This window comes from Pelophylax lessonae (assembly GCF_965119305.1).
Source record: "Pelophylax lessonae genome assembly, chromosome: 4".
NCBI classification, from domain to species: domain Eukaryota; kingdom Metazoa; phylum Chordata; class Amphibia; order Anura; family Ranidae; genus Pelophylax; species Pelophylax lessonae.
In genome coordinates, this window is record NC_138771.1 from 55702956 (window position 1) to 55717729 (window position 14774).

The window sequence follows — 14774 nt, forward strand, 5'->3', positions numbered from 1 at the left end:
CTTGTGTTCATTGTACCTAAGATAATATGCGGTTTCAAAGAGCAACAGGAGGGTTTAGAGAACCCAAGTTCATAGGAGCTTACAATCTAAAAACGATACAAGAGGTATTAACTGTGAAGGATGAGTAGATGGAAATAGTAAAAGTACAGTTTCCTAGGCAATGGTGGGATAGACTTGAAGAGCTGAGTTTTCAGAGATCTCCTAAACGCAGACAAGGTGGGAGATAGCTGTACATGTTGGGGTAGGAGTTTCAGAGGATGGGGGGAGGCTCTGGAGAAGTCATGGGAGGAGGTGATGAGGGGTTGAGAGAGCAGAAGCTCTTGGAATGAGTGGAGAGGACAGTTTGCATGATATTTTTATTTCAATACATTTTTATTAAAGGACAAGTAATGCATTTCAATACAAGTGCAGAGTGTGCAGAATGAAAAGACCATGACGCAAAACGCCTACAAAGTAAAAAGAGAGAATTACAATTCAGGCCACATATATAATGAATCATAAACAAGGCTTTATGCCATTTTCACTATTGTAAAGATATTCCAATGCTTAAAGCGGAGTTCCCTGGGAAAGCTTTTTTTAATAAAAATACCCCCGGGACAGTCAGGGCTAGTGCATTCCACAATGGATAGCCTCTGATCTGTCCCGGGTAGCATTTACCTTTTAGAAGAAATACTTACCTTGAAAAAGTATTGTCCAGGGCTGCCATCTCAGGTGTGGGCAGCTTGAAGCCAACGCGATCCTCTTCTGTGTCCTCTTCCATCCTCTTCGGTCCCACGATGCACTGCACCGGCCCCGCCGTCACTTCCGGTGCCGCACCGTGATCCCTGCACAGCTTCTGGGCATGCCCAGAAGCTGTTTAGCAAGGTATGACGGGGCCTGCACCGGAACTGACGTCGGGGCCGGTGCAGGCGCATTGATTCCTGGGAGCGATGACGTTCAGCTCCCAGGAATCATTGCAAGCCAGGAAGTGACGAATCGCCATGGCCGCCGAGGGGAGGAAGAGGAAGTAAGGTAAGTATATTTTCTTCTAAACCAGGTAAGTAAAAAAAAAAAAAAAAATTGCGATTATCCATTTGTTTTTCAGGTGACCGCCGGCATGAAGATGGAGGTAAGTTTAATTTTAGGGTGGAACTCCGCTTTAAGTAATATTTTAGAACCAGTAATAGAGTGAGAAGAAAAAAGCTAAATAAAAGCTTATATGAGTGTAAGAGATAAAAGAGGAGAAATATAGAGAATAACAGGGAAAACAATCTAACATAACATTTCCGCAGAAATTACACAGTTATACTCTTGCTTTTTGTGTGTTATTAGCTTTTTGATTTTTTTTGAGTGGAAATCATTGGAAAGATTAGCAGAGAGGGGTGGACAACATTGTACAGTTGGTAAAGTGGATTAATATAGCAGCAGCATTCATGATGGACTGAAGGGGGGATAACCTGTGTAGAGGTAGGCCAACAAGGAGGGGGTTACAAAATGTACAGTATGTTTTATAAGCTGAGTACCCATAATAGCATTTGAAATTCCAGATAGAACATACCTGAGTTTAATACTGTAAACTGGTGCAGTGGTGGGGAGTAGTGGAATGGGGTCAGGAGGTGGGAAGGGGAGGCCCACACACGGTGGTAAAAAGAAGGGTTGTGGCAAGAAAAAGAGAAGGGATGGGATGATTTCCCATTCTAATCCTAACTGAACAGATCAAGAGATGAGCATCATATATCTAGGGGTATCTTTAGAAAACCAGATGATGCACCCCATGAAAATGAGGTCTAAATGAGAAATGGTATTGTTTGAAAATTCTTACGTTAATTTACTAATCACTCATTACAGTCTGTATTTCGAACCAATAAACACGGAGTCCCTTTGACTTTAAGATACATTATCCTGTACGGTGTTCTTTCCGTAAGCATTAACTGTGTAATGTATGAAAGTCCTTCAATCCAAAGTTAAGATGTTCTTTCCCTTGAGAGCAGTTTGAGGGGAACTAACCCGTGCTGGAAGCCACATCAAAACGGCTGATTGTTTTTCTTTCTTTGTGGTTCTTCACAAGCCTAAAGAAAAGGATTTGTCTTATTAACATGAGCGAAAATCAGTGATGTACAAATTGTAACAAACCGACTTTCATCGGTTTGGAGTACTTCAAAAATGGACTGCTACTTTGTTGTGTTATCTTAGCAGACCACTAACACTTTGTGAAGGTCTGTTTTTTTTCCGACATATGTGCCTTTTGTGGTTAGTGGATAGCAAAATGGCTAAAAACAACTTACATTTTTGGCGCAAAGTGCTTGTTCCGGTCTATATGGCTTTTCAAACTCTTTACTATATTGCAAAAAACGTTTACATTTCTGCTTGTGCTCTAAATGTAGATTTACAATTCAACGATGCTGCATAAGGTACATTAGGTGGTGCAGTCAGTGCCGCTAATAGGGGGGACCACCAATCCTCCTGTAGGGGGCCCAGGCACACAGGGGGGCCCCAACAGCACAGGGAATCTGTGAGGTTGGACAGAGGGGCAATTACAGATGGAAGCCCTGTGCGGCTCTCTAAAGTAGCTGAAAGCCATTTTCTCCCCCTCCTGCCAGCTTTTCCCTGCTGCAGGGAGAGACACAGACACAGGGCATTGTTCCTGTAATTGCTTCGCCGACACCGATCCCCCTCCCTTTTCTGCCTGCTTCTGATCTCCCCTCACCCCGCCGCACCCCGCAGCGCTGCAGGCTTCCCTGTCCTGTAAAAAAATATTAATTAAACACTGTAATAAATTAATTTAAAAAAATTGTAAAATAAAATAATTGTAAACATGTTTAAAATAAATTATAATTTTTTTAAATGTAAAAAACAATTAAAAAGGGCTAATTCACACAAGTTGACTGCTATGTTTGTGTCTGCTAATAATGATTTTAGTGTATTTTTTATGAAAATATTGTCTCGATATATTGAGGGGGGGGGGGGCTGCCAGGTAGGCTGTATGGGGCCCTGTGATTTCTAACAGCAGCCCTGAGTGCAGTTCTTCATTCCTGGCCATAACCTTCGGCCAGCCTAATAGTTTTTGTGTGCTTTTCACTATACCAAAACTGTATTTTAAATACCATTGGTCAGAAATTCCAAGGGTGTGATGAGGCTTAAACTACATGTTAAATCAGCCACTGAAATATCATATAAGCTTTAATATGATAATGTAATATAAAAAGTAATTTTAATATTTTTAAATCTGTAGCTTTTATTAAAATAATACCTGTAGATCCCGCCTTGAAGGTATTTGTAAAGGCACTTCCATTTATAGGGTGACAAGTGGCCATTTCAGCACATATTACACAAGCATGGTCCACTGTTGTCACCATCAGGAAACACCCCGAGAAACGCTATGCAACCATCCCTGGAGCTAGTGCATATCGACAGGTTGTGGCTGCAGAAGATCAGCAGTACTGAAATGCAACAAAGGTAGAAAAAATTTAAAATGAGTAATTTATTTAAAAAAGGCAATAGTTTAAGATTGTTTTCTATAAGAGTTTACATCTACTGTAATTAGTATATTACCTTACAATAGGCATATGCACTAAGATATGTAGGGATTAATTAATGAGTCACAGAGTCATTACTGAATTATGATAATACCACGTCTGAGTCTTCTTTAATACCTGAACATGACCTATGGTAGCTCATTGTCTTTCCATCACTAGTTTGACCATAGCCATCTGTTTTCTTGCGGATTTTTATTTTCCCAAGTATTTTCCTATCAATTGTATATATAAGTCGCGCTAAATATATTAGATGGAGATGTAAAGTCCATAAAAAGTCCAAAAATTTATTGTTGATAAATTCCAGGATCAAGCTCCCTTAAGGGTATGTGCTTACCAGATGAAGGTAAGGAAAAGGCAGTCTCGCTGCGTGGAAACTTGTCACCTTGACAGTAGATCCAAGCCTCTATGATCGGTCAACTCAGTGGACATAGGATCATGAAAAGCAAAAGATACCGCAATAGCGTAAAACCCAACAAACAATTTTAATTGTGACTATCACCACAGGTGTGGGTAAATGAGGATTGTGATGTGAAATAACCTCCACCACAATAATAATGAAATAAGTTAAGTCATGCAAAAAATATGGGAATTTAAGATAAATACCCCTTACCAGAAAGGTTAAGGGTTAACACCTTAAGTGATTAAATTATATCTCGGTTGGAGTCGCCTCTTACCAAACAGAAAAATAATAACACAGTGGAGAAAACGCTGAAAAGAAATAATCGTGCTGAACCACCACCAGCTGGATTCGCCTCTTACCCTGGATAGATAAAGGTTAGCCAAAGTGTGCTAAACAAATCCAGTGTACCACTCAGGAGCCCACAATATCACACCTGTGAGAGTTGCCTCTTACCACATGGAAATTAAATCAAGCCTGTAGGGTAAACCAAGTGGCCAAAGACCGACCCCAAATTGCATGTAATCCAAGCCTGTATGGTAAACGAATATCCAGGGAATCCGACCAAAGATGTAAGTGACTGGGTCCCAGGAGTTTCAACAATGCAGGGTTTCACCACCATAAGAAGAAAAAATTTAAAATGAGTAATTTATTTAAAAAAGGCAATAGTTTAAGATTGTTTTCTATAAGAGTTTACATCTACTGTAATTAGTATATTTCCTTACAATAGGCATATGCACTAAGATATGTAGGGATTAATTAATGAGTCACAGAGTCATTACTGAATTATGATAATACCACGTCTGAGTCTTCTTTAATACCTGAACATGACCTATGGTAGCTCATTGTCTTTCCATCACTAGTTTGACCATAGCCATCTGTTTTCTTGCGGATTTTTATTTTCCCAAGTATTTTCCTATCAATGTCAGTTTCCTGAGGCTGATAACAGGGACCTGCTTTCAGACAGTTGGAAAACAATGCTGAATGTCGTACTACTGTAAGTTTTGTGCTACTGCTTCATACGAATTTTCCAGCATATGCCTCAGACGGGGCTGCTGTTAGAAATCGCAGAGCCCCATACAGACTACCTGGCAGGGCCCCCCCAAGAAAATATTAAAGATATATTTAGCTAAAATTACAACAAAATCACTATTAGCGGCCCTGATAGGGGTGGACCACCAGCCCTCTTGTAGGGGGCCCGGGCACACAAGGGGGCCCACACAGAGAGGGGGATTAGTGATGGACAACAAATACAGAAACCTTCAGAAAGAATAACAGTAGACTACATTCTAAGAAATAAAAACCACAAGTTAGATTTTAAATTCTGAACTTCCAATTACAACTAAAGGCTCCTGTATAATAGTCTCAACAAGTATCTATGTGAAAACGTTGCACACCTTCCCTGACGGAGCCAGATCTTCCTCGATTTGTGTCTCACACGCTCCCCCTCCCAGGTACTAAAAGCATCTCTAACCATAAACCTTAAACTTCAAAACATAAAGCATTTAGGAATTAGGAAGCGACAACAGGAATAAAAAATTACAAGATGTAAGACACTACATTCAAGCGTGCCAAAATTCTTGCACTGTATGTAGCTGACAAGGATGGTTTTTGACCCACTCCACACTCCATTTTACTGCATGCTGTGATTGGAATATACGTGAAAAGTGAGATTAGGACAAATATATTTTTCTTTATAATTAGAATACCAATTTGTAAAGGGGTTCTGTATTTATTTTTGCATGTGAAAGTTTTTTTGAATTAATGTCTGTTAAAATTTTCTTTTAAGTCAACACGATAAGTAATGATACAGGCAACATTAAATAACATAGAGGTCCAACCCCATCTTCTCCATAGGCAGGATAAGTGTCTCTAAGAATGAGTCCTGTATGGGGGAAATGCCTTCTATATGTAGCACCCTCCTAGGTAGGTGCTAGAGAGAGAGTATAGTTTTTGGCTCTGTCTGCCTATCAGAGGAGCAGCAGGCAAATCTATATTGCTTTCCTCCTACCTGAGAGCAGGATCTGTGAGTTTGGTCTGCTCAAATTGCTCAGTGTGTGATTCATCTGGTCTATGGAGTGTTTCACACTGGTCCAATAGAGAAGCATATTGGGCAGTGGAGGAAATCTGACCAATGGGTACACAGGCTTTGATACAGCCCCAGCGATTGGTACAGACTTCTTGTCTCGGTGCATTGTGGGGTGTGGTATAAAAGCCAGGAGCACGTGTGCTGCGGGGTCTTTGGCTGGTGAGCAGAGTCCCAGGGGGAGGGTGGCAGCTGTCTCCTCCTCTGTGGCAGTGGCACGCGGTCACGGGCGGTTGACCTAGGGATCAGGAAGGAAGGAGCTGAACCCAGAGGACCAGGAGAGCTGACTGGAGGGGTTGAGACACTGGAGACACTCGAAAAACAGTATCGTGAGTGCAGGGGATCCTGTCTGGGGGCCTGACCTGAGAGGGGGCCACCCCGGTGTGGGATAGTCAGAGGATGGGTATCAGCGGGTGGAGTGAAAGGGGGTACTAGGTGTGTATCCTGAAGATAATTCACCTTAACAAGTAATCCTAAATTCTTCTGAGTTGCAAGTTGAATCAGCAGCCTGGCTGCATCTTCAGACAGGAGTCCTCATCTACTGTGAATAGTTCAAGTTGGAGTATCCCACTCTTCCCTTCTCCCATCCCTAATTTTAATAAAACCACAAAAACAACTACATCCCCTAGACTGTTCATTGACTGAGCCAGAGAGTAAAGAGTTAAATTGTGCATGCTGCAGTTGCTAATGGTAACCCAGGAGGATCCCAAGGTGAAAAATCCAGCAGTCCTCAAGGGGCAGTGCTACATATATATGAATAAGAGAAACAATGCATTTGCAGAACATATACATCTGGAGTACAGTGCCGATATTGACCATATTCCTTGTCCAAATGCCTGATGGAGTTGTATAGACGTGTAGTTGTCAGCTTCTGTGGGGTAGACATGTTGCCAATAGCTAATAGTAGGAACAAATACAAATGATAAATGGTTCCTGAGTTAACTTGTTATGATATGGGGCTATGGGGGAAAAACGGGAAAGGTATTAGGTATGGAAAGAAAGAAAAGGAAATTTTGCTTAGTAATTCCTGTTGCCTCTCATTCATCACCAGTTACCTCTTCCTTCACCTGCAAGCCCATGAATCCAGGAACGGGCACAGCTATTGTTCCCAGCACGGTTGTGAACGGATAAAGATCACAGCTTCCTTCCACCCTGAGGATCGCAGTGAATGCACACTGAAACCATTCCCCGGGGGAGCCAGCGATGTTCAACATGCCAAGCTATTGGTTTCTCAGAGACTACCCCTACCTTGTAGTCATTGTGGGGCTCCGCAGGTAAGAAAACTCCTAACTGGTTAGCATAGAATATTATGTTTCAGGTTCTTGTGCACCAGTAAGGCTGAATATTCACAATGCCCTTAAAAATTCATACTCCGAATGTGGCTTTTTTTCCTCTCTAAAATGACAAATATACATCTTAAAGTTGAAGTCTATGTATGACATTTATTGCATTGTTAAATTGTGCCTCATACCCGACTACCTCTGTTGAAGTCATAGGGAATTTATTGATCACCTCAATCTTTTCAATATTGTGCCAAGCTGCTTCTCTTTTGCAGAGTAAATGCAGGGGGTGATTAGCTCAGCATTGCCACCATTCACAAAACATCTTATATGTTTTTAATGAATATAAGGCATCCTCTGATTGGACAAGGTGGAGAGGAGGGGTGGAGATGTAACAATCTCCTTCTCATCCAATCAGAGAAAGCCGTGTATTCATTGAAAAAAATATAAGGCATTCTATGAATGGCAGCAGTGGTCAATGTGCAGTAGGAAAGACGCTTTGCACTGGGCAGATTGTGGCTATTCCTGTAGTAGCGCTGATTACTGCCATGCTTCTCAGCTTCTCCCACAGGCCTTCAGATATGAGATATTTATAATTACATTGGTCCTTTAGTCCAAGATGCTTACATACTTACATTGGTCCATTGGTCCAAGATGCTTACATTGGTCATCTTTAAGTAATGAATACTCTGACTATAGACAATATCCTGCATCCTGCAAATGTGTTCCATGGCCCCATTCATCCCACAGGACCAATGGATGCCATTATGATTATGGGAATTATGGGAATAAATAAAGGCTTTGGCATATATGGGAGTCAGTGTTGGGGTAGTTACTCAAAAAATGTAGCTAGTTACTAGTTACTTCTGTAAATTGTAACAAGATTACTTTACTAGTTACTGCATTTGAAAAGTAACTTCACTACTTATTACTTTACTCTTTCTTAATTGACCGTGTAGAAGAAGATACATGACACTCTTTCTGCATAGAGTTTATTGTATAAACACAGGCTTTGGAAAACATGAGAACAAAAGCTGAAAAAACAGAATAAAACATAAAGTGCAACAAAAATTCATAAACTTCATCCCTCTCTATTCTTCTAAATAACGATTGTATCGAACGGCTTGGGTAACGCAGGAAAGCGCGTTCCTATAGCCTAGTAAAGTAGTGTAGTTACCTCCTATAGCCTAGTAAAGTAGTGTAGTTACCTCTTATAGCCTAGTAAAGTAGTGTAGTTACCAATATTAGTATTGTAACTAGTTACATTACTTAGTTACCAAAAAAAGTAATGTAGTTACTGTAATCAGTTACTTTGTAACTAGTTACCCCCAACACTGATGGGAATGAAGATGATCTGGTGGGGAAGCTTACCAAAGAAAGGTTCTGTGCCCGTGGCAGGGCCTCACAGTGAGCAACTCTAAACTGGGGATAGAGTTAAGTACCGAACCATATGGGCTGCATTCAGGCAGGTGAGGAAATACCTTAAAGGTACACTACAGTTGTCCTGAAAGACAATACAAGGAGCAGTGGAGATGTGCAGAGTACACTATCCGAAAGAATCCACATTTCAGGTTCTGTAGTCAGATCAGTGAATATTTAACACTGATTTTTTTCCTGGGCTTTGCCCTTTACTCTTTGTCTAATTACATTTACTTGTTCATGATTTGCAGTTTATCATCCTTTATGGACCTGATACCAGTATCTAATATTTACTTAACATGCGTATTTGTTGTTGTCCCGGCAGGTTGCAATAACTAGCACTCCATCTATTAAATATACTAAGATACATATCCAGTCCCTCCGCAGAGAAGATGTGCTCACTAAGATGAAGTCTGCTTTCATTAAGGTAAGACTGAAGGTTCTGTAAGCTCTAAATAAAAGGCTGTTGGTTTGTGATAGACTCTTAATGTACAATATATGATAAAAACACTTGGACAGTGTCTGAATTATCATGTGTACTGAACGCCATCAATCGCACATTTTCCATATCTTTCTAGACTTACATATGATAAAAACACTTGGACAGTGTCTGAATTATCATGTGTACTGAACGCCATCAATCGCACATTTTCCATATCTTTCTAGACTTACAGGAGCTGGTCATACCTGCTGTAACCTGCAACACACAAAGCTTCCATGCAGAGCTGGGGGCTACTGTTGACCAATTCCCAAATGTATGACCAGGAATGGACAGGACGCTGCGTGGATCTGCTTTGCCCAGGAATGCACACAGCTTCCAGGAATCAGCTGATGGTAACCTCCTGTACTAAATGGGAGCCTCAGCAGTGAGAGATAAAAGCAATTGTGACTGGTTCTGTTAGGACCACCCCCTGAGCACACTGATGTTACAGAGTTACATAGTAGTTGAGGTTGAATAAAGACAATAGTCCATCCAGTTCAACCTGTGTAGGTGTGTGCGGCTGTAATCATCTCTCATACCCCTGAATGTTCTGATCATTGAGATTTACGTCCAAGAGTCTTTTGAAAGCAACCATACTTCCCGCAGAAACCACCTCTTGTGGTAGAGAATTCCACAATCTTGTAGCTCTAACAGTAAAGAACCCCCTGCGTTGCCTGAGGTTAAAACGCTTCTTCTCTAATCGCATTGTATGCCCTCGAGTCCTCATGCAATCCTTTTGACTGAATAGCTTTTTTTCTATGCTGAGATCACCATTGAGGTATTTATAAATTGCTATCATGTCCTCTCTCAGGCGTCTCTTCTCCAGGGAGAATAAATCAAGCGATTGCAGACGCTTTTCATAATTAAGGTCCCCCAATCCCCTAATTAGTTTAGTTGCCCTTCTCTGGACTCTCTCCAGCTCCAACACATCCCTCCTGAGGACTGGCGACCAGAACTGGACAAATTAGTTTCTTTTGTGTATGATTTCACAGATTCACTAGGTAACATTTTACTTTTTTGTTTTGTTTATATATTTCTTTTTATCACTGGAACCATCTAGACTGATTAGAAAATTGACCAGCACAACATTTCTTTCTCAGCACTTGTTTTTTGGTATATTACCAACATTTGAATGGCAGCGGTCTGTAAAATATAGTTCCTTCTCTCTTTCTTTCATCAATATCCTAGGAGCTGTAAATATTTCTTTTGTATAAAGTTTCAGTAAACTCTGAACAACGAGCTGTACTTTTTCAGCTAATCTCTAAATTCTTGCACGTGACTGCTTAAAAAAAAAGAACCTCCCTTCCTTCATACGTTGTTATTTGCTAAAAGTAAGGTATGGTTGATTGCAAATGTCAGGTAAATAAAGCCTTGACTGATCCTTGTTTCTGTTTTTTTTTTTTTTTAAACTTGTTTTTTTTAAAATAGGCGCAATAAGCAGGGACAGGGGTACATACACTGGGCAGAATGTCAATCGTAGAAAAGAGGAAAGCAACCACAGTAATTGAGGCCGATAGCAATAGTACATACAGAATCTCATAGAATACGTATCCTAACATACTATAAAAAGGACACTCAGAACCCAATATAGTGCAATATTTCAAACAAAATCTCTATTCCTGAGACATGTGGAACACAAAAAAAGATATAAAATAAACATAAAACTATAAAACAGTGCAAAAAACATCTGCATACGTAAACATCAAACAAGTACAACCATGCGTAGGCTATATCATTAATGCATTTTCCATCACCCAAAAAATCATATGGATCAAAGAACTAGTACATTGGCCACTGAGTCCTCTCTGTCCAAATATAAACAGGATCAGAGATATCTAACATAGATAAGATAAGACATAAGATATTCTAACATGGAATCACTCGTGTCTTGAGTGTCTAGTCATAGGGCCCATATTTTAGTAAACTTTCGAGGGTATCCTCTCGCCTCATATGCTTGTTTCTGTCTTTAGGTTGATGAGGAAATGTTTCTGTTTAAGAGGAGAGGACTGTTCTTCCTGGTACTGGATGCCTGTTCGGGGACAGTTGTCAGCAAGAGGCATTTTGAAATGATCAATGAGTTGAGCACAACTAAAGCAATGTCCATATACATTCAAACATCCATGAAACAAAGGTATGAAGAGACCACAGAGATGGCAATGATGTTACAACTAGCATAGCATGGTCTGTAGAGACTTACTGTACTTTACTATAACTTTCAAAATGGTTTTCCAGTCTCAAAGGGGGCCAATATGCCACATCCAGCGGTTAAAAAAGAATTCCAGGCATGGTATATTTTTACATAGTTACAATGTATATACTATACATGTTAACAATCAAAAACATATTGCGCTTGTGTAAAATTAGTTAATAGTGAGATATTTATCAACATAAACCAAAACTGTGTGTAATGTGTAGCACTGTATACCATACATGGCTGATGGCCCTGGAAGCTAGAAATCACTGAAGTGAACATCATTACTCCAGTCATCTCCATTACTCCATTACAGGCATACCCCGCTTTAAGTACACTCACTTTAAGTACACTCGTGAGTAAGGACACAGCTTGTTCAGCTTGGCATGACACTACTCCCGGTTTTTAACATTGGCGTCTATAGGAAATCTTGGTCAGCTTGACATGGCACTGCTCCCAAACCATAAGTGACAGGGATACCAAACTTAGAGAGCACCGAGAGGGGACCCAGGACTACAACATATCATGTTTGTGGCTGGCCAGCTTGTCTAGGTGATCTACTATGTCATAGTCCTGGATCCCCTTAACATGCTCCCCAAGCTTGGTGTCCTTGTCACATGGTTTGGGAGCAATGCCATGTCAAGCTGACCAAGATTTCCTATGGAGCTAGTGTATTTACATGCATTGAGAAATGAAAAAAGGTATTGCTTCACTTTAAGTACATTTTCGTTTTACATACATGCTCTGGTCCCATTGTGTACTTAAAAGTGGGTTATGCCTGTACTCCAGTGATCAGAGGTCCTCTGCTGAGTGGCCAGTCTTATGCATTGTAAATACAGGAGGTTGGCTGCACAGTACAGGCGCCATTCTTAGAATGCTTTGCATTTTCTGAATGAATAAAAAACATTCTCTTATGATGTGAAATGTGTGACTCCCCACCTCATCCAAACAGAGAACACTTTGCATTAATTTAGAAAATGCAAAGCAATTCTCTATATGGCCCATGTTCAAAATGCATCAGGTCAGCCACTTAGCACACGTCTTGAAGTTCACTCGAGTAGCAGTGTCTACTTCAGTGATTTCCAGCTAACAGGAGTATCGGCCAGGTCCAAGTTGGACCAACATAATTATGTAAACGATACCATACCCGGAATTTATCTTTAAAACTAAACTCCGGGTGGATATAAGAGACGAAATGAATGCATATGTGTAATTATAAATACATAATATGTAAATGCATTTGGGTACAATGGCCTATTACGCACTTTTACAAGCAGTGTAAGTTTGTCAAGTCAGCATGGAAATATCTGGTGAACAACGGTTTCCTTTTCTTCCAAACAAAAGGGAACCATCTTTTCAATGTAAAAATTGGACCAGTTAGAGTACATAAATAAATAAATAGTCATGGTGGGTGTAGGTCCTCAGCAATCTTGCTAAGCATATATGGACCTTTGATTGTTTGACAGATTTAAGCTCCCATATGACTCAAATGGCTGACAATGCACTTCTCAATTGTTGGAGTTGAAATGTTTCGGCTCAATCTCTAAGTTCACTATTTTGTGTCCTAGGTCTGTAGTTCTTATTTGCTCAAGAGACATTCTGGATGCTCCTTCGGTTTCTGAAATGTCTGCTTTCATCAAACTTGGTTCGGCAAAGCCAATAGCCATGCACCCAAAAGGTATTTTCAAGTCAACCATGTTTTTGGCACACATTAACTAGATATATATGGTAAATAGTAACCATTTTGGTTCTTTCTTGCAGGCAGTTTTTCCATGGTGGGATATAAAGGACTGACCATGCCATCATGGATTAAAATTATTAATAACAGTGCAGAGAGAAGGGCTGCATCAATTCACCTTTACCTGCCACTGATGCTGACTGAATACAGATGCCCCAAAACTGTAGGACTAAAAAAATAAACTAAGTGGTGCCTTATTGCTCCACAAGCAGAGACTGTCTAATATCACCTTATTTATCTGCTGAGCCAATGAAAATGTGATTATCTATAGACAAGACTTAATCCTTTTTTTACTGTCCAATGTGTGTATATTGTCGAGTTAATAAATATGTTTCTCTTTGTGTAAGTTAAATGTGTCTGATTGGTGAACGTGATTTGTCCAGAGCCAAGTGTGAGACCTGCACCTGCTATGTAACTGAGCCAGTGGTTATTGGGTATTTTATAACATAGATCAGAGTATATCTGATATCTAGTTCTGTGCACCTGCTTGTTTGCTGTAGGATGCTTGTTTTCTAAAATGATTTTACTAACATGTTGATTGATTACCAAGGCACCCATCATAGAAGGTAAGTTCTTTTTGGTTTACATAATCATTGTGTCCTTTGTATTTATTTAAACAGTTTGTGTTTTGTTTTCATTGTGCAATTGAAAAAGAAGTCTCGCTTCAATTTTTTTTAATGTGTTGTTCCCCAGGGGACAAGGTACATGTATTAAATAAAAAGTAGCAAAAAATAGGGATTTTAAAGTGGATGCTACCCTACAAAAAAAAAATGCTTCTGTTCCTTTAATGCATGATCAGTAGCATAGTGCTGTTGCATTGTCAATTGTGTCTTTGTTTTATCTAAAATACCCAGTTGATCCTGCAAGTTCCTGTGTCCCCCTCTGTGTGCTGACCACGGTAATCATGGCTGCTGAGCCCGGACCACCATGGTCAGCCTGCGTGCCTCTGTCATCCGCTGTGTTCTGAGTGTCTCTTCCTCTCCGCCTCCTTCCTTGCCTGTGTCTGCAGATCCGATCTCCTCCGAGCCCCTCCCCTTTTTTCCTGCCTCTATTGCAATGCATTACATAATACAATACCTTGTATCTTTTCTGTTTTAGCAAGATATTCACTGCAGTATGTCAGTTTTTTTTAAATTATAATCCTAAATACCTTTTTGCACAACTCCTCTGGGTGGTCACATGATCTGCCTCTGCTCGCTGGCTGACATCACTGAGGAATCTCAGCCCCTCCCACTGCTGTTCCCAGATCAGGAAGCAGAGCAGAGGGAGATCATTTGACTGCACAGAGAAGCTGTAAAAAAAAAAAGTATTTAGGATTATAATTTAAAAGGAACACACACACTGTACTTTATATCTTGCATACAGAGATGATACAAGTGATTGTGTTATGTGACGTTACAACCTCTTTAAGGGCACCAAAAAATATCAGCCAAAATTAAAAAATGGAACATGTATTATTACTTTTTAATTTAGAAAATGCAAAGCAATTCTCTGAATAGCCCATGTCCAAAATGCATCAGGCCAGTCCCTCAGCATGGGTTACAGAGATCACTGGAGCAGCAGTGTCTACTTCAGTGATTTCCAGCTTCCAGGGTTATCGGCCAGGTCCAAGTTGGGCCAATGTACCTATGTAAATGATATTGCTCCTGGGTACGCGGACTCCGGCT

General features: G+C 40.3%; 1 protein-coding gene across 1 annotated transcript in view; it reads left to right on the forward strand.

The window, feature by feature from the left end:
• LOC309554526 (cell surface hyaluronidase CEMIP2-like) overlaps positions 1–13536 on the forward strand; it is a gene marked incomplete at its 5' end in the record, with an annotated part of 142550 nt that extends 129014 nt beyond the window's left edge. The window contains 5 exons of the mRNA XM_082256275.1: positions 7050–7272; positions 9023–9124; positions 11149–11309; positions 12938–13047; positions 13131–13536. Of these exons, the coding sequence (XP_082112401.1) occupies positions 7050–7272; positions 9023–9124; positions 11149–11309; positions 12938–13047; positions 13131–13288 (754 nt within the window). The 3' untranslated portion in view covers positions 13289–13536. The remainder of the gene's footprint in view (positions 1–7049; positions 7273–9022; positions 9125–11148; positions 11310–12937; positions 13048–13130) is intronic.
• Between the last annotated feature and the right edge of the window lie 1238 nt (positions 13537–14774).